The sequence below is a fragment of the Schistocerca serialis genome, chromosome 2 (genome assembly GCF_023864345.2).
Source record: "Schistocerca serialis cubense isolate TAMUIC-IGC-003099 chromosome 2, iqSchSeri2.2, whole genome shotgun sequence".
Classification (NCBI taxonomy): Eukaryota; Metazoa; Arthropoda; class Insecta; order Orthoptera; family Acrididae; genus Schistocerca; species Schistocerca serialis.
The window spans coordinates 333,867,232-333,887,613 of record NC_064639.1 but is presented as its reverse complement, the minus strand read 5'-3'; the positions used below and the strand labels follow the sequence as shown (position 1 = coordinate 333,887,613).

The 20,382-nt window shown below is 42.1% G+C and overlaps 1 protein-coding gene across 1 annotated transcript in view; it reads right to left on the bottom strand.

Moving 5' to 3' along the window:
- LOC126455958 (forkhead box protein L2-like) overlaps nucleotides 1-20,382 on the bottom strand; it is a 63,996-nt gene that overhangs the window by 20,713 nt on the left and 22,901 nt on the right. Inside the window, exon 3 of the mRNA XM_050091714.1 lies at nucleotides 5,170-5,322. Coding sequence (XP_049947671.1) covers nucleotides 5,170-5,322 — 153 coding nt within the window. The remainder of the gene's footprint in view (nucleotides 1-5,169; nucleotides 5,323-20,382) is intronic.

The window sequence follows — 20,382 nt, the reverse complement described above, 5'->3', positions numbered from 1 at the left end:
CTGGTGGAAAACAAGTTCTAAGCAAAGAAGGGAAAGCTGACAGGTAGAAGGAGTATGTAGAGGGCCTGTGATTTTGAAGGTATTATTGTAGATTTATGGATGTTTGCAGGTATGGATATTCAGCAGCCAAATAATTGGTAAAATTCATGGTTGATCTTCTGCTATTATTTATTTTGCAAAATTATCTTTTTAGTAGTTTCGGCCAAATGGCCATTGTCAAGACTAAAACAAATAAATCAAATGAATAGAGATTCCACAGTTCACAGATAAATAAAAGGTTTAATAGTGTGTCGCTTACTGACTGGAAAGTTGTATCATAACAACAGTAATTTGATCTTTTGAGCCCATCTTAGTAGTAACAATTTTTTTACAATAATAGCTGTGTACAATGGTTTCGTGAAGAAGCAAAGTTCACAACAACTAGTAACACATTAACAGATTTAACCAATGATACAGTCAAACACAACGCCATATCAAAGATAAGGTCTTTGGCTACATTTGTGTGCACCTTGCCCTCATCTGACTCATTAGCGTAGATCCTATGGTAATTTTTTATTTTTTTCCTCTTCACATCCATCATTTCTTCTGACGGTTAGGCATGAGCCCTCAAATCCATTTCCGACTCAGCGCCCCTCCCCCCCCCCCCCCCCCCGCCCCAATATCCTATGTCTTGATAGGGTTTGTATTAGACTGCAGTTCATAGAGGTGGTCTGTAATTTTGATAAAAATACAAAAAAATGGTAATAATCTACCGTTTACAAAACCCTCCTAACCCATCTTCCATTGGGTACGTGGAATTAAAAGTGTGATAAAGTTTTAAATTCTATGTTCAAGATCAGTGCAGGTTACTGTCATAAGGTATTTTAGTACAGGACACTGTGTGAGGTTAGCTTTGTTGTTATTCACATTGTACGCGTAATTCTTCGTGAGCTGAAGTGTAATTGTTATTATATGCTGTTTTGTTTTTATCTATCACTGCTGGCCCAGTTACATGTCCTAGCGGACTTATCTTTCAGCAATTACGATGTTTTGTGATGTACAAAATTCGCCAGTGTGGCTTTATCTGACGGCAACAGTTCGCTTTCCATGGTTTGAGCCGATTTCTTTATGGCAGTTACGATGTATTCTTAGATTACGAAAGTCACCAGGGTGGCATTTCTTGATATCTTACGATTGTAGTTTCACAATCTATCTCACTAAACTATCTATATAGTTTCGCAATCTACCTCACTATTGTACAGTGTTTACATGAAACCGAAGATTTTAATGTACCTTTTGTTAAACTGATTCTGTTATTGCTAGCATCTACTATAGTTTTTATCTTAGACATGGCGTTGTCTTAGACTGTATGCTTGAATGTTTTGCCTGATTACATTTGCCAATGTGTTACTAGCTGTCGTTGTTAACTTTGCTTCTACTGCTTCTTCACGAGAACTATTGCACACAGCTATTATTGTAAAAACAAATTACTACTAAGACGGCCTCAACAGAGAAAATTTTTATTATGGTATGACTTTCCAGCCATTTACGCCAGTAAGTGATACACTATTTAACCTTATATTTACCTGTAAAGCGTGGAATCTCTATTCATTACATTTATTCGTTTTAGGCTTATGCTTGTTAATGGTCATTTGACCGAAACTGGTAGCAAAGCGAATTGTGCAAAATAAACGACAACTGAAGGTTCACCATGAATTTTAACATTATTGTAGAAATGGAAGAGGACGTAGTTGAAGATGAGATGGGAAATATGATACTGCCAGAAGAATTTGACAAACCATTGCAAAACATAACAAGTAAGTTGAAATACTGTCAAAACCACTGAGGGCATTGGGAGAGCCTGCCATGACAAAACTCTTCCACCTGGTATGAAAGATGTATGACACAAGCGAAATACATTAAGACTTCAAGAAGAATAAATTAATTCCAATTCCAAACAAAACAGGTGGGGGTAGGTGCGAGTACTGCCGAACTATCAGTCTGATAAATCATTCCTGCAAAATGGTAACACAAATTCCTTACAGAGGAATGGAAAACCGGGTAGAAATTGGTAAGATCAGTTTGGATTCCAAAGAAATGAAGGAACTCGCGCGTCAACGCTGGCGCTACGTCTTATTTTAGAAGGTATGTCAAGGAAAGGCCAACCTACGTTTATAGACTTTTGTAGACTTAGAGAAAGCTTTTGACAATACTGACTGGAATACTCTCATTGAATTCTGGAGGTTGCAGGGGTAAAATACAAGGAGCGAAAGGCTATTTACGACTTGTTTAGAAACCAGACGGCAGTTGTAAAAGTCGAAAGGCATGAAACGAAAGCACTGGTTGAGAAGGAAGTGAGACACGATTGTGGCCTTTCCCGGATGTTATTCAGTGTGTACAATGACCAAGCAGCAAAGGAAAGCAAAGAAATATTTGGTATAGCAATTAAAGAAGTCCAGAGAGAAGAAATAAAAATCTCTCAGAGATAGTAAAGGATTTGGAAGACCAGTTGAATGGAATGGACAGAGTCTTGAAGGGAGGTTATAAGATTAACATCAGCGGAAGCAAACAAGGATAATGGAATGTAGTCGAATTAAATCAGGTGATTCTGAGAAAATTACACTAAGAAACGGGACATTGGAGGTAATAGAGGAGTGTTGCGATTTGGGTAGCAAAACAACTGATAACGTGCAGGGTAGAGAGAATATCGAATGTAGACTGGCAATGGCAAGTAAGCGTTTCAGAAGAAGAGAGATTTATGAGCACCGAATATAGATCTAAGTGTTGGGAAGACTTTGTGAAAGTATTTGTATGGTGTGTAGCTATGTATAGAAGTGAAACACGAACGATAAATAGCTTAGATAAGAAGAGAATAGCAGCTTTCGAAACGTGGTGCTACAGAAGAAACCAGCCTTTCGAATGAAGACAACAACAACAACACTATGAAAATATCCACAGCATTATTTCGGGCCAGCCGGGGTGGCCCAGCGGTTCTAGGTGCTACAGTCTGAAACCTCGCGGCGCTACGGTTGCAGGTTCTAATCCTGCCTCGGGCATGGATGTGTGTGATGTCCTTAGGTTAGTTACGTTTAAGTAGTTCTAAGTTCTAGGGGACTGATGACCTCAGATGTTAAGTCCCATAGTGCTCAGAGCCCATTATTACGGTTCATTTGCAATGTAACTAACATAAAAATTGTAAATAGGAAGATCTACGTAGAGCCTCGTACCTAGGACTATCACATTACCGTCCTGTTCTTCCTCTGCGCCGACCACTGCTTAGAAACTACACTAACACAAATGGCTCATACCTCGGTCGACCTGTGCCATAACTATTTCTTCGTAAACGCTTATCCGTCTCGAGATCCGATTTCTGTCACTTTCATTTCTGGGCAGGTCCTGCACGTATCATAAATGAGAAAGAAATCGGTGATGACGAGTAGGTCAGCAATTTAGAAAACAAGAAAAAAATCTGCGCTTGCTACATTCAGTTGTCACTGGACGATAGCCTAAGAAGTCGAAAGCGAGTTCATGATAAAATGAATAGTTTTTTCACAGCATCAAGAAAATGGTTCAAATAGCTCTGAGCACTATGGGACTTAACTTCAGTCCCCTAGAACTTAGAACTACTTAAACCTAACTAACCTAAGGACATCACACACATCCATGCCCGAGGCAGGATTCGAAGCTGCGACGTAGCGGTCGCACGGTTCCAGACTGTAGCGCCTTTTTTTTTTTTTCTTTTTCATTTTGTTCGTGGTTGATCGTTGTATTTGGTCGTTGCGGACGCCACATGACATCCTTTCAAGTTCGTTTGTTGATCCTTCCACTCAGTTTTTTATTACAGAGGCGAACCAGCTCTCTGACCGAACACGCTGAGCTACCGTGTCGGCTGTGCCTAGAACCGCTCGGCCACCTCAGCCGGCCTTTCACAGCATCAGTAAAGTTTGTTGTCTACAACAGACCTTCACCGAAGAGTCAAGCAGTATATTGCTCCCTCCTACGTATATCTCGCGAAGAGACCATGAGGATAAAATCAGAGAAATTAGAGCCCACACAGAAGCATACCGACAATCCTTCTTTCCACGAACAATACGAGACTGGAATAGAAGGGAGAACCGATAGAGTTACTCAAGGTACCCTCCGCCACACACCGTCAGGTGGCTTGCGGAGTATGGATGTAGATGTAGATGTACAACATTATTATCATCTTGTGTGAAGCACCAACGGAAAATTCAGTTATCTTAACGAAGCATCATTTGATGCTGCAGTTAATGTAAAGCTTTGCGACGTAATACGTAGAAACTTCGAAGTTTGATTTCAGCGAGCAGTACGCACACGCAGCGTAGCTGGCAGTGGGCAGGCAGTCTCCGGCCATGGCGCTACGCGCATGTCTGATTTACAGTTGAGCCACCCATTATTTTGGGCGCAGCGGCGCACCCCTCCCTCCCCCCTTTCTTGCCCCTCTACCAGCGTGAGGCGGCTTCCGTTGTATGTTGTTTCCCTCTGCCCCTTCGCCCCCTCCACAGACAACGTCTTCCATCCACCAAACCCAGTCTCTCTCTCTCTCTCTCTCTCTCTCCCTCTCCTTTTCTCTGTCCACCATCTCCGACGCATCTCCAGACCGCAGTTATTTACGAGACTGGTCTCACAAGAGTCGAATTTGCATTCTCGCTGTGACACCGGGGTCGCTTAGTGCCAAGTGCACTTATATAACCACAAAGAGGAGCAGAGAGGAGAGGCAGTGCTCGTGTGTGTGTGTGTGTGTGTGTGTGTGTGTGTGTGTGTGTGTCTGAGTGAGTGCGCGGAGAAGGTGATACGCATCTGCCGCCGCCGTCCCGCTTTCTGCGCTACGGATAAACACCGTCCAATGAGCCGCGCGAGTGCTTGCATCAGCGGTCGCCAACAAAGGCAGTTTTAAATCCCCCGAGAACCGGCGTGGCCGGCCTGAAAGGCAGGCCTCCTGCGGGGGTGGGGGGGGGGGGGCGAGAGGAGGGATCAGAGATTAACTGACAGCACCTGTCCGGCGACCCACGTGAGATCTATACGCATTAGGTGCGCGCCTCGGTTGCAACTACGTAATGTGTGTGCCAGAGGGATTCCTTTCTTACTCCGCAAATCAAGCGGCCGGCCGGTCGCGCTGGTCCTTTTGGCGCCGCGAGTTGCGGTCTTGCGGCGGCCGTGAGAACTAACAGCCGCGGAGGTGATCGCTTGTTGCCAGACGGAGACCTTGACTCGCGCCGCCGCGGTCTGCAGGAAGGCCTGCACTATCTCAGCTGCACTCCCAGCTGGCTTGTCTCTCCACAAGAAGAGCAACGAGGGTCGCTCGGGCGACGGTGGTGGTCGCTGCACAGACGGACATAAATATGTATGGGATAATCCGGACACGGCGGCGTATTTACGACTTGATTAAGTGGCGCTGGGAAACGGGCCGAGGGACGAACACTGCGAGTGAGGCCAATACGTATCGGATTTACATTTATCCGCGAGTCATAGCTCACAAACATCGTTTTCCTTTGCTTCTTCCTTAGTTAGTCAGCCCTTTTTTTTTGATAAGATAAGGTTAACAACATTCTCAACATACGCAAGAGAATTGTTTCGACATCAGCAGCGATTGGTGTTGATAAGATCTGTCATAATTAGAATGACATTCCAGATTTTATCAAACGATTGTTCGATAGAACCAACGTTAGTTCACCATGTTATGTACATCAGCTGACGAAAACGGCCATTTCAGAAAAAATCAGACCGTCTCTAAGAGAGACTTTTAAATAAGGAAACTTGCCTCTTTTTTGATTGGCTAAAGAACTTTATTCTTTTAAGTAGACAGGGTACTTTTTAGGCTCAATATTACGTAAAAATCAGCGTCTATTTCTTTATTGCACAATATATGAAGGGCTTATTTCAATAGTGGTACAAGTCCACTTTTGTTCATTCTGAGATACAGAGTCCTAAAGTTAAATGAGCGCTGAAAAATCTGCAGTTTAGATACCAGAAATATACAAGCATATGGCCACTTGCTAGAGATGAGCCTTTCTTTCTGTTTGTTTGGACCATTAATGTCAGAAGCCTTAAAGACAGAAAAGTGGAGGTAATGGACTTGTACCATTATTGGAATAAGCCCATCATACAACGTATTTCTTTCATAATGGGCTCAGCAATTGAATGCTTGTGGCGGTATGTTTGACACATTCTATGGCTTTTTGGTAACCACACCAAGAATCCACTCTTTAGCACTAAGTTCATGGACAGAGTGATCGTCGGTGGAAAACTTCTGAAAGAAACTGACACACACATCTTTTCTCATTGCTGTAACATCATGCAGAGGATCATGTCGTGTAATGACCACTCCATAATATCTCCGAAGAAGGTCTATTTCCGCTTCCGTCTATCTGCTTCGACCAGACAGAAATCATACATCAGACACCAGCTTCCCTTTCATATGTCTCTACAGCTTCCTCAATCTAACACTCATCCTCTTCTGCACATGCCCACAACACTCCAGTTTTGTTACCAAAGTATCCCCATAAGCATTGAACTCAGTAGTTTTACTGAAAGCTTTAGAGTTCCCATCGCCTACGTCAATCGTATATCTAACATTGTAAACTCGCTCTGACCTCTGAAATATTTTTCGAGCTCCATTACACTACATACCTTCACTGCAACCATTATAATTCATGGACTACTTACTTTCAATATATCCTTTAGTGTTATCATGGCAGCTGTGGTAGTACACAGACATGCAATCAACATCAATCACCTTCCCGTTCTCCAGAGATGTAGCACTTGCTACACCATTTAAAGAACGCTGATCTCGACATTGCCATGTTTAATCAAGTGCGACAACAAAATCCCTGGGCCCACTAATATTTACAGTTTATTCTACGTTTCATAGATGCTTTACGCACAGCCATCAAGGCACCTAGAAGAATTTTTACGTACTTGAACCTGCTGGTAGGAGGAGGAAGGTCCGTTCATCAAACCAAGACACTTTTCAGCAGCCTTTTTTCCTTTCTCTATTAGACGCTTTGCAGATACTAACTTCAAATTTATATCATATGATTTCTGCACAAATTTCGAAGCCATTTTCGAGGTAGATTTATTGCAGGATCAGCAGAGAACAACAAATTTGATGCTAAACCCTTCCTGATATTTCGTTCTCCAGTTATTTCCAGACAGCCCAAGCCATCACATTGTCTACATTTCGCTATTTTCTGCATCAAAGAAGGTAAAATGCCCCATTGTCAACAATAAATCCACTAGAAACAGTATCACTGTTAACTCAAAAATTTAAATCACCAGGAAGCGTGCCAGGTGGGTGTTTCTTTCCTGAACAACTGATGCATACAGTAGGTTACTTTCAACAGAGTGGACTGCTTTGTTTGTGAACTGCTTAAGACTGAATTTTCTGTTATCGAATTTCTTGACGCGTAGCACAGCTAATATTTATTGCAAACTAAAGGATATGTACACCCACAAATATATGTAGCACTTTGGCAACAAACTTTCAAAAGACATGAACAAACTACTTCAGCAAAGCAAAACTAAATAGGAGCAAAGATAATCATTTACAGATGCTAGAAATAACCAGTGTTACCAGCATATACAATATATCACAAACATAATCACTGGAAGCGAAAATTTAATGGTTTTTTTTTTTTTTTTTTGCGGAGTAATAATGGTTCTCTGTAATTCAGATAAAGGGAGCGTGACAGCGTACATGGCTACTTCTAAAATTTAATATATAGCGAACATTTTTCATTTGAAACTGTAAATGTATTTATCAATGTAATCAGAAAAGCCTGAAGAATTTAATAAAATCATAAAGAAATTTCGATTTTTCCTTCATTCAAACTTACGCTATATCCTTAATTTTGACTGCGCATACACATATTGTACACCTTATTGATTTCTTAAGAGGTAATAACAGCTTGTCTCACGAAAGGAAGACTGAGAGGCTAGGAGTGAGGTGTGACCGGCCAGCACCTGTAGAAGCTCTGAAATGCAACTCGCAAGCCTATGAAAAAGTTGAAAATCGTACTAGTACTGATTTTAATTTTGGCGAAATGGGCGTATTAAGCAAATATCTATCTACCACCAGTAGAACATTTGATCATAAGGCAGCTACCTAGCTTACAGGTTACACAACTGCCTTTTCAGAAAGTTGTATGTGAGGCCTCTATTAAATACCATATTTCTCTTTAACTTAAAAATATGAATTTAAAAAAAAAATTAAAAAAAATTAAAAAAAACAGAATGGACTGGATCACGATTCCATAGGACTGATAAGGTCACCAATTATTAAAAAAGGATTAATTCAATTTACGTACCATTAATAAAAAGCTTCAGTTTAACCAGTCTCTAGTCACACAGGTGGATGAGAGCAGTACGTCTGTTATCGTGTATGCAACTGATTACATTCAAAAAGGTCAAGAATTTTTATCCAGTAGTGCGGCTAGAAAAAAACCGGACTGATGCTGGAAAAAACATTTATTTACAATTATTTACAATTTCATGTTATCTCCTTCAATTTACTCTCCTCCTCGGTCTCTACACCGCTCCATACGAATTTTCCACTGTTCATAGCAATGCTGCAGATCATTTTCGGTAAGTCCATACATTACTTCCGTCGCTTTTTCTTTTACTGCTTCAACAGTCTCAAATCTAGTTCCTTTCAAAGCTGACTTGACTTTAGGGAAAAGAAAAAATTCACAGGGGGCCAAATCAGATAAGTAGGGTGGATGATCTAAGATGGGAATGTTGTGTTTTGCCAAAAACGTCTTCACTGACAACGCACTGTGAGCTGGGGTATTGTCTTGGTGAAGGATCCATGACATTTTTCTCCACAAATCGTTCCGTTTTCTCCGTACTCGCTCACGTAGGGTAGCCAGGACGCTAATGTAGTAATGCTGATTCACTGTTTGTCCCTCTGGTACCCAATCAATGTGCACAATCCCTTTGATGTAAAAAAAAAAAACAATCATCATTGCCTTGAATTTCGATTTTGACATTCGTGTTTTTTTTTGTCGTGGAGAACCAGGAGTTTTCCAATGCATCGATAGGCGTTTAGTTTCGAGATCGTAAGTAAAAAACCACGATTCATCGCAAGTAATAACATTTTGTAAGAAGGTGGGATCACTTTCAATGTTTTCCAAGATGTCAGAACAAATCATTCTTCGGCGTTCCTTCTGTTCAATTGTGAGACACTTTGGAACCATTTTTGAACACACTTTGTTCATGTAGTAACTTTCATGAAGAATCTCTGCCTAACACTTTCCTTGTCAACTCCTGTTAACTCAGACACTGCTCTGATTGTTAAACGGCGATCTTGTTGAACAAGTTTACCGATTTTTTCAATGTTTGCATCAGTTTTTGCTGACAATGGTCTGTCAGTGCGAGTGTCATCACTGGTGTCTTCGCGGCCATCTTTAAATCGTTTAAACCACTCAAACACTTGTGTTCGCGACAAACAATCATCGCCGTACACTTGTTGTAACATTACAAACGTTTCACTTGCAGATTTTCCTAGTTTGAAACAAAATTTGATGTTAACACCCTGTTCTTTCTGCACACTCAACATTTTCCGACCCACAGACAAAACGTCAACTACTTAAAACAGACGCCACGGGCAGACTGAGTGCAGGAGGCAGATGAAACTCGAGCAGTAGGCGGAGCGAGAGTCACGTGACAGGCCACGCGACTTTCAGCCTCATTGCATTCGTTTTATTGTTTCACCAGTACTAGTCCGGTTTTTTTCTAGCCACACCTCGTATGTTCGTTTCCCTTTCAAACCTACCACAAAAGTTTTTCTGGAAACAAAGAAAGTAAAAGAAAACAGAAATTTTTTACCTGCATTCAAAAAATAAAACCCTTTTTCCGATGAATCCTGAGACAACCACACTGCATTGCGCGTTTAAGATCCGTAAGATTTGTTCTGCACTGAGAGCGGTTGTTAATGCAGTCGATTCTCCTGATTACCTTTTAGCTAAAGAGCAAACATTATTATTTCCCCACCTCTTACCTCTTATACTGAGAAAAATGGGGAAGAACTCGTCAAATTTTCAAATCAGGTCGCCATCGACCATGACACCTAACTTGGAAGTTACCAACACGTACACAAACATTCCAACGAAGGAAGTAATCCAGATTGTAGAATCCAATCTAAGACAACGTCCTAACTTACAGTTCCAAGTAACTGATGAATTTCTCGTTCTTCTAAAGATGATGCTAGACCACGATTACTTTAAATTCAGTAATGTCATCTACAAACAGACAAAAAGGGCTGGCTATGTGACTGCCAACGTTTTCGTCAGCCACACTGATTGCCAGTTTTTTCAGTCTCTTCCCCATTACCTCCATAATGTTATTTGCTACAAAGTCTATTACCGATGACGTCTTACTCCTCTACAGTACTGCTAAAGAATATGTCCAGAATTTCCACCACGATCTTATCACAATGCACACTTATATTTAATTTATGTCAGAGCACCACGTTAATTTTACATTTACGTTACTGTTCTTAGATTTAAACCTCATTTTGCAAAAGAGTAAGATTACCTGTCACATTTAGGAAAGAGAATACCACTAATATTTTAATTCAAAGCTCATCGAATCCCCCGCAGAAATATAAGATGGCTGCAACGCATACAGTGCTTCACCGTGATATCCAAGTACCGCTTAGCAAACAGGACACCCTCATACAGCAAATGCAACATAGAGAACTTCTAAGTAATCACCGTTGGATTACCCTGACATACATCGATTAAGACTTTCCGTGTAATTCACGCAGTAAAATGCCCTATTTAGCGAATATTTCAGATACGGCTGGTCGATGGCTCAGAAAGGCTGGTGTCATAGCGACATTTCTGATATCAAACAGAACTGGTCTTCAGTATTGGCACCACGAGGCTAGGACCCAGAACCATCAACTAGGATGAGGCATTTATCAAATTAAGTGCACTGACTGCCAATGCCTCTACATCGGACAGTTGGGGCGCACTTTTAAAATTCAAGGAACATCAGTACCATAACAATTCCAAGTCCACTTTGTCCGCTCAGTTGAAAGATAATGGGCACATCAATACTAACATGTTTATCCTCCATCGTCACCATAAAGGCCTTGATTAGAAGAAATAGAAATTACGACAGTTTAAACAAGAACCCTTCAACTACCCTGAACGAGTTATCTGTGCTGAAGCTCATGTACCTTGTAAATAATATTTCCTTCTTGATATAGTGCTCAAACCTCACAAATATTCCTCTCAGATTCCCATCTTAAAGGAATTGTAATCTCTTTTTTATCCCTTCAGATTTAGTCGTCAACCCTTTGCGGATCCTCAATTGTCGCTGAATTTGTTTTGTTTTTATCCCTTTCAGCACTACTGGCAATATCATTATTAACAGCTTGTTTGGCACTCTCACTATTTTTTAAACATTAAATTTTTATTTTAACTACATCTAACTACCTTTTATTCATTTACATATTCTGTATTCACCATTTGTAAACGTTTGGGCTAGTCAGTTACCCATTACTCATTTCACCACTAAATGGTTTTAGTTTCCCCTGTAATACACACATAAAAAAAGTTTTGCATGACCTCGGTTCAGAGAGCTCAGGAATCTACACAGAAAATTGGAATAGAGATCAACATAAACATCTTTCATGCCCTTTTTGTTGTTCATGAAAACCACACATTGCATGTTGTACCACCATACAGCGAGACCTGCAGAGCTGGTGGTCCAGATTGCTGTACACACCGGTACCTCTAATACCCAGTAGCACGTCCTCTTGCAGTGATGCATGCCTGTACTCGCCATGGCATACTATCCACAAGTTTATCAAGGCACTGTTGGTCCAGATTGTCCCTCTCCTCAACGGCTATTCTGCGAAGATTCCTCAGAGTGGTTGGTGGGTCACGTCGTCCATAATCAGCCATTTTCAATCTATCCCAGGCATGTTCGACTGGGTTCATGTCTGGAGAATATGCTGGCCACTCTAGCCGAGCGATGTCGTTATCCTGAATGAAGTCACTCACAACATGTGCACGATGGAGGCGCGAATTGTCGTTCATGAAGACGAATGCCTCGCCAATATGCTGCCGATATGGTTGCACTGTCGGTTGGAGGATGGCATTCACGTATCGTACAGCCGTTACGGCGCCTTCCGTGGTCACCAGCGGCGTACGTCGGCCTTACATAATGCCACCCCAACATAGCAGGGAAGCTCCACCTTGCTGCATTCGCTGGATATTGTATCTAAGGCGTTTAGCCTGACCGGGTTGCTTCCAAACATGTCTCCGACGATTGTCTGCTTGAAGGCACATGCGACTCTCATCGGTGAAGAGAACGTGATGCCAGTCCTGAGCGCTCCATTTGACGTGTTGTTGGGCCAATCTATACCTCGCTGCATGGTGTCGTGGTTGCAAAGATGGTCCTCGCCATGGGCGTCGGGAGTAAAGTTGCGTATCATGCAGCCTATTGCGCAAAGTTTGAGTCGTAACACGACGTCCTGTGCCTTGACGAAAAGCATTATTCAACATGGTGGCGTTGCTGTCGGGGTTCCTCCGAGTCGTAATCCGTAGTTAGCGGTCATCCACTGCAGTAGTAGCCACTGGGCGGCCTGAGCGAGGCATGTCATCGACAATTTCCGTCTCTCTGTGTCTCCTCCATGTCCGAACAACATCATTTTGTTTCACTCAAAGACGCCTGGACACTTCCCTTGTTGAGAGCCCTTCCTGGCACAAAGTAACAATGCGGACGCGATCGAACAGCGGTATTGACCGTCTAGGCGTGGTTGAACTACGGACAACACGAGACGTGTACCGGCTTGCAAGTGGAATGACTGCAACTGATCGGCTGTCGGAGCCCCTCCGCCTAATACGCGCTGACCATGCAATATTTTTTAAATCTTTGGGCAGGTTTAGTGACAGCTCTGAACAGTTAAAGGGACTGGGTCTGTGATACAATATCCACAGTCAACGTCTGCCTTCAGGAGTTCTGGGAACGGAGGTGACGCAAAACTTTTTTTGATGTGTGTATGACGGTCACCAGTTTTAGTGTGCGGTTGCCTTCTATCATTGCGACGTTTCACTTTCGGTTGCCCCCTTGCGTTCACTGTGCAGCAGCCAGCACCCTCACGGTGTATGTTCTCTCATGTTGTTTGTTGATGTTGTCTCAGTATTTTCTCCTTTCTTTCTTCTTTTGACCGCCTCTGACTGATGACTTCTTGCTCGGGTGCGACGACCCTCCACTGTGTGGTGCTCGTGACGTACAGAAGACTCTGCGCCACATTTTACTAGACTGTGTTTTATTTTCGGACCAGAGGACAGTGGCAGATTTGTCGGAATTTTAAGTGATATTGAAACGAGTGTGATTAGAGTGCTAAGTTTCGTGAAATGCTCATCTTGTTTCCGCAAATTTTAGGGAGATGTTCTCAATGTGTTAACATGGTGACCGGCTCACACATGTTTTTCGCAAATGGTCAGCCAATCATGTGTCCCCGCGACTTTCATTTAGCTCTTCCGTGGTTTTACTTCTAGTACCTTTCACCCTTCTTCTTTGTATTAAAGCCTGTGAGCTAGAGTGATTAGCGTGGCTCAAAGAGAATGAGGTGGGGGGTGAGTGAATGAGTGTCATTTTATAGGTTTCTCCTTACTGTGATACAACAATTTTAGTAATTTTATCCACATTCGTTTCATTTAGTATGTGTAAGGGCGCTGATAACCTCGGTTTTGAGCGCCCATAAACTCCAAACTCCCCCCCCCCCACCCCCTCTCTCTCTCTCTCTCTCTCTCTCTCTCTCTCTCTCACACACACACACACACACACACACACACACACACACACACGCACATGTACACATCGCTCCTTTGACCGCTCACTGTGCTTATGTTATTTTGTTGACTATCAGATGTGACAGCCGTGTTTCATTTTGATTGACTCACTATTATTATAACAAATAAGTGTTAAATGCTATAGAATCTCTTGGTATAGTTTCATTTCCCTTTTGCAGACTTGTGCACCTGAAGGTAGGATTATAATCACTTGAAACCGGTAGTAATCTTCAAACAATGAAACTGTTTACAACTGACGCGGTTAATTGATTCTACTTTTATTTATTTATTAGTGTCTGACATTTCTCAGTATACAGCAGCACATAAATTAGTGTAATATACCTAATTCAAAATACGATGGGCGTTCAATAAGCAGTGCAACACTTTTTCCATAAATCAGGAAGATTCCAATAGCCACATTATTCCCCACTCCTCTGTCTATAAAACCCTAGGGTCTGTATGCCCGCATGATACTACTCTACTGCTTGACGTCGCAGCAAACATCTTGCGACATCAATAAACTCTCCATAACCCACTTACTGCTTCGCACGGAGTGTATCCTGCATTGGGCCAGACAGGTGGAATTCGGAAGGCGCAAGATCCGGACTGGTGGGTGATGAAGAACATTCCAATGAAGATTCGTGAGCTAATTTCGGATATGCATACTTCTGGCGTTGTCATGGAGAAGGAAAAGTTCGTTTTCATTTTTGTGGTGACGATCAAGCTGAAGTCTTTTCTTCAACTTCCGTGTTGATCGTTGCACCATGAGAGAGGACATGAAAGAGAATAACGCCTTCAGATTCAGCGAAGACCGTCGAGATTACTTTACTGACTGATGGTGGTACTTTAGTTGTTGCTACGAAGGGCAGGTGGTGTGGTATCACGCCATGAATTGCCCTTTTCGTTTCCGGTTCGAAGTTATGAACGCATGTTTCATAGGCTGTAACGCCGTTCGATCAACCTCGTAAGGTGCAAGCACTTCCAGAAGATGGTCCTTCGTTGATCTTTTAGGTAGCGAGGAGCACTCCAAATGGTGGACGTATATGTCTACTCTACCAACAGAGACATCCAGTTGTAATCCGTCGATCAATTAGAACGAGAGTGTCCACACGTTCCATCACCGTAGCAGTCACAGTTGTGTCGACCTGCCGGTACGCGGGATATCGGACAGATTTGCGCAACCTTCTTGCGATGATGACAGAACCTTCGCCCAACGAGACGTGGTGCTTTTGTTCACTGCCACGTCTCCGTACACGTTCTGCGAGCTCCTATGAAAATCTACGATTCTGTGGTTTTCCGCCAAGAAAACTCAGTGACAGCTCTCAGATTGGAACGAAACTCCGTCACATACGCCATTTTGAAGGATTCGTATGGCGCCGCCGCCTATCGGGATTTCATGAAACTATAGGGGCTGAAGTGAGAATGTTTTACGATACCCCGCAACAAATTCGGCACCTTTTGAACAGAAACTGACCGAAAAAAAAAATTATATTGTGTTACTTACTGAACACCCATCGTAACAGTAGTGTTACTTTGCTAAAACTCATTACTTCGCTCTACTAACAAAAAGGAGTATACTAGTTCAAACATTAATGAGGGAAATCCTTTTCCTGAACGATTCTGCAATCATTGAGATTATATTTTGTCATTAATGCGTTCTAGATCGTTTAACGTATTCTTTTAATGATAATGTCGTTTCGGCTACTGCCACCGGCGGATCAAATCTTGGAACTCGTAAAACAACGATCAGTGTCGGTGTCAGTAAAACCTATCCGTAAGCGAGGCACAGATTTTGTTACTACCGAGCCCCTCCGCAGTCGATATTCAAAGACAAAGACACCGTGACTTGGCAACGCCTACCCTGGCGTCGCATTAGGCTGAGGAAGGGTCGTGTGGAGGGGCTACACAGTGCTGTACGCGGATCCGCATCACCTCCGGCGAATGCAAGAACTTGTAGGACATCGGGGCGACATCTCGAATTGATGCAGCGGGGTTGGCGCACTGTTACCTTCGACTGAACGTCGGTGGCTGCATTTACGGTAGACGTTCACAGGGTCACCTCTAAGTGAAGCGGAATGCGAGATGCGTTTGGAGTTTAAACTGAGCAGTTACAATAACGTGTTAGGTTTGTTGGACCAGCTACTTCTTCGTAGACATTACGAGTCGCTTATGCGCTGTTGAATGTGCTGTCCGGTTTAGCTACAGCTCAACAGGCGCGACAAGTACGGCTTGTGTCATTTGGTGATTTAGCCAAATTTTTCCATATTGCTTGTGCTGTAGCAAAACAAGGAATATAGCAAAAGAATAAACGATGAGCTTTACAGTTTGACATGCAAGCATCATTGAGCTTCGGAGTGCACCGCTAGTTGACCTTGTTTAAAGTTTCATGGTGTCAAAGAGCATCGTGTTGAAGTCTATACTGTGAGTGGTGCTGTGTGCGGTCAGACGGTTCCCCAATCTTTCAGTACTCTGTTTTGGCTGACTGCCGCTAAGAGTTGTACACTCCCATTGATAATGGCGCAGTACTTTTGAAAATTACCGGGTGATCAAAAAGTCAGTATAAATTTGAAAACTTAGTAAACCACGTAATAATGTAGATAGAGAGGTAAAAATTGACACACATGCTTGGAGTGACGTGGGGTTTTATTAGAACAAAAAAAAGTACTGCTAGACGCTTGAAAGATCTCTTGCGCGCGTCGTTTGGTGATGATCGTGTGCTCGGCCGCCACTTTCGTTATGCTTGGCCTCCCAGGTCCCCAGACCTCAGTCCGTACTATTATTGGCTTGGGGGTTACCTTAAGTCGCAAGTTTATCGTTATCGACCGACATATCTACGGATGCTGAAAGACAACATCTGACGCCAATGCCTCAAAAAAATGGTTCAAATGGCTCTGAGCACTATGGGACTCAACTGCTGTGGTCATAAGTCCCCTAGAACTTAGAACTACTTAAACCTGACTAACCTAAGGACATCACACACATCCATGCCCGAGGCAGGATTCGAACCTGCGACCGTGGCGGTCGTGCGGTTCCAGACTGTAGCGCCTTTAACCGCTCGGCCACTCCGGCCGGCGCCAATGCCTCACCTTAAGTCCGGACATGCTTCACAGTGCTGTTCACAACATTATTCCTCGACTACAGCTATTGTTGAGGAATGATGGTGGACATATTGAGTATTTCCTGTAAAGAATATCATCTTTGCTTTGTCTTACTCTGTTATGCTAATTATTGCTATACTGACCAGATGAGGCGCCATCTGTTGGACATTTTTTGAACTTTTGTATTTTTTTTTTTTTTTTTTGGTTCTAATAAAACCTAATGTCATTCCAAGCATGTGTGTCAATTTGTATTTCTCTATCTACATTATTCCGTGATTTATTCAGGTTTCAAATTTATACTGACTTTTTGATCACCCGGTATATTTGAGCAGGGACCTTTTTTCTTAGTAAATGTTCCTTTTTTTAATTGTTAGGTGTACAAATGTACTTTTATAGCTCTGCTCTTGGTTAAGATTTTAATCCCTTTACTTCTAGTCATTAGTCTTCTAAATGATCTGCTGAGGGCCGCCATCAATTCCTCTCCTGAGCCGACCTTTTCATCTCAGGATAAGTACTGCAACCTCCGTCCTCAATTATTTCCTGGACGTATTTCAATCTCCGTCTTCTGTGTTCTCTATATATTTCTCGCCTCTCCGATTCAGCGGAGAACATTCTCATTCTTACCAGTCCACCAAATTTCAACACTCTTCTGTAGCAAAACAGCTCTGACATACTACAGGTTCAGAAAAAGCCACAGGATTGGCACCTAGCGTTGAGCACAATTTCTTTAGTTTTTCCCGGGACTTGTTATGCGAAGCCAGCTGGTTGCTGACGCACCGTTGTTGAAATAGAAGTCACATTAGGAGGACTCAACATCGTAGCGGACGGTGGCTTAGAAAAGAGGGACAGAAATGAAGATCATTAGTTTTTTGACGTTTCATCTCTTTTTGTTGGAATATTTTGTTAAAGAAACAACTACGCCACTAGTGGACGGATGTAACTTTAGAGAGGATTGGTTGTCGAGTTTTTCTTTGTGGGAAGAAGGAAGAAGACTGTTCTTTACTGTTATTTATTGAATTCTTTTTTTAAACTAGACTGCATTTACATCTGTTCTAAGTATCAACCATCATCAGATCTTGTTTATATGTAATATAGATTGAACGGTAAATTGATATAACAGTAGAAATCATCATGAATTCATGTAAAAACAATATAAATAAAATTTTTATGGAACAAGTCTGAGCTAAGTTGTGCACCATATTCTTACCAGGCACAGGTTGAACAAACCGACTCAAGGAAGGACATGAAGTAAATATTCTAGAATTCGAATCAAGAACAGCTGTCAATATGAGTAACTTAGAAGTAGACATCCTCAGTGTCGCGAAACAAATTGATTCACTTAATAAAGACAAGTCCCCTGGTCCAGATTGTACAACAGTTTGGTTTCCTTCTGAGTGTGATGATACGATTGCCCCACACTTACTGTCACATAGGACAACTAACGCATCGAAAGATCCGTACTCAAAGACTGGGAAGTTGCACAGGTCACACCGGTACTCAAGAAAGGATGTATTAGTAATGCGATGAATTACAGACCCATATCACTAACGTCGATTCGCAGTAGGATTTTGGAAGATATGCTGTGGTTGAATATTACAATTACCACTAAGAAAACGGTTTATTGACAAATAACTAACACCAGCTCCTTATTTACACAAAGTAATGAGTGCTATACAGGGGAACTGAAACTGATAACCAATTTTTACATTTCCAGAAGGTTTCTGACACTGTTTCTCACAACGTATCATCGCAGTTGTGCGTTTGGATTCGTGTTTTCCTGTCAGAAAGGTCACAGTTCGTAGTAACGGACGGAAATAAAACAGAAGTAATATCTAGCGTTCGCGAAGGAAGTCTGGTAAGTCCTCTGCTATTATTAATCTACATAAATGTTTTTGGAGACAAACAGGGCAGCCATCTTAGAGTTTTAGAAGGTGATGCTGTCATCAAATGGTCAAAACCAGTTGCAAAATGATTTAGATAAGTTGTCTCTATGGTGTAAAAATTGACAGTTGACTCTAAGTAATAAAAAAGTGTAAATTCTTCCACTTCAGTGCTAAAAGAAATCCGCTAAATTTCGGTTACACGATAAATCACACAAATCAAAAGGCTGTAATTTCAACTGAACGCTTAGAGCTACGCATAACTTAAACTAGAACACTCACATAGATAATGTTGTGGGAAAGCGAACCAGACACTGCGATTTATTATCAGAACGCTTAGAAAGTGCAACAGGTTTACTAAAGAGACCACATATACTACGCTTGGCTGTCATATCCTGGAGTACTACTTCACGACATGGGATCCGCACCAGAGAGGATTGATGGAAGATACCGATAAAGTTCAAAGAAGAGCAGCTCGTTTCCAGACACCAGATTTCTACTTTGAATGCGAAAAAAAAGTTATTGGCGCCCACCTACGTACATTGATATGATCATTGTAGTAAAATAAGTCGGAGCGCTCACGTAAGGATTAGTGTTCGCTTTTCCCGTTCTCTGTTCGAGAATGGAACATCTTGAAAGTGGTTTGATAAACCCCCTGCCAGGCAATTAATTGTTAATTGCACTGTAGTCATGTACATTTAAATATAGATGTAATTTGTGTACCACTATCACTTCTGCCCTCTCCAGATCCAGTCGCGGATTTTTCGCGGTACAATCGATTGCTGATAAGCATCCGTGTGGGCTCGAATCTCTCTACTTTTAACTTCGTGCTCCTTTCGCGAGTCATACGTAGAAGGAAGAAATATATTTGTTGACTCTTCTACGAAACTTCACTATGGGAAATGTAGCAGTCAACCACATCGGGATCAGAAAGATGCTCATGCAGCGTCTGTCATTACAGTGTCTTGATCATCTCAGCTGTGATTTCGTGCTTACTAAACGAACCATTTAACAAAATGCGCTGCTCTTTCTATGGACATTGTCTATTTCCTGTATCAAGCTTGTCTGCTAGGGGTCGACGAATATTCAAATATTGGGTTTTGCTAGGCACCTCCTTTGTTGACGAATTTTATTTCCTGAGGAATCTTCCAATGAATCTCAGTTTAGCGTCTGCCCTACCTGCGATTACTTTTATGTGGTCCTTCCACTTTAAATCGCCCTCTACACATACCCCTAGGAATTTTATGGAAGCAATAGCTCCTAGTGATTGTTCTGCAGTTGTGCAGTCATACAGTAACAGGTCATTCCATCTATATATACCTAATACGTTACATGTTACATCTGTTTATGTTGATGCTCAGTTTCCACTCCCAGAATCAAATGTCGGTCGTTTGGAGGTCTTCCTGCATTTCGCTACTATTTTCTAGCGTTGCGACTTGTCTGTAAACAATCCGCGAAAACTCTCATGGGATTCCGATGCTGTCGACGATGTCATCTATACGCTACCGGGAATACGATGCTTGACGACTGCTAAGGAACAACTGCCAGTTGCTACGAAACAACCGACAATTTTTATGGAACACCCGACAAATGACA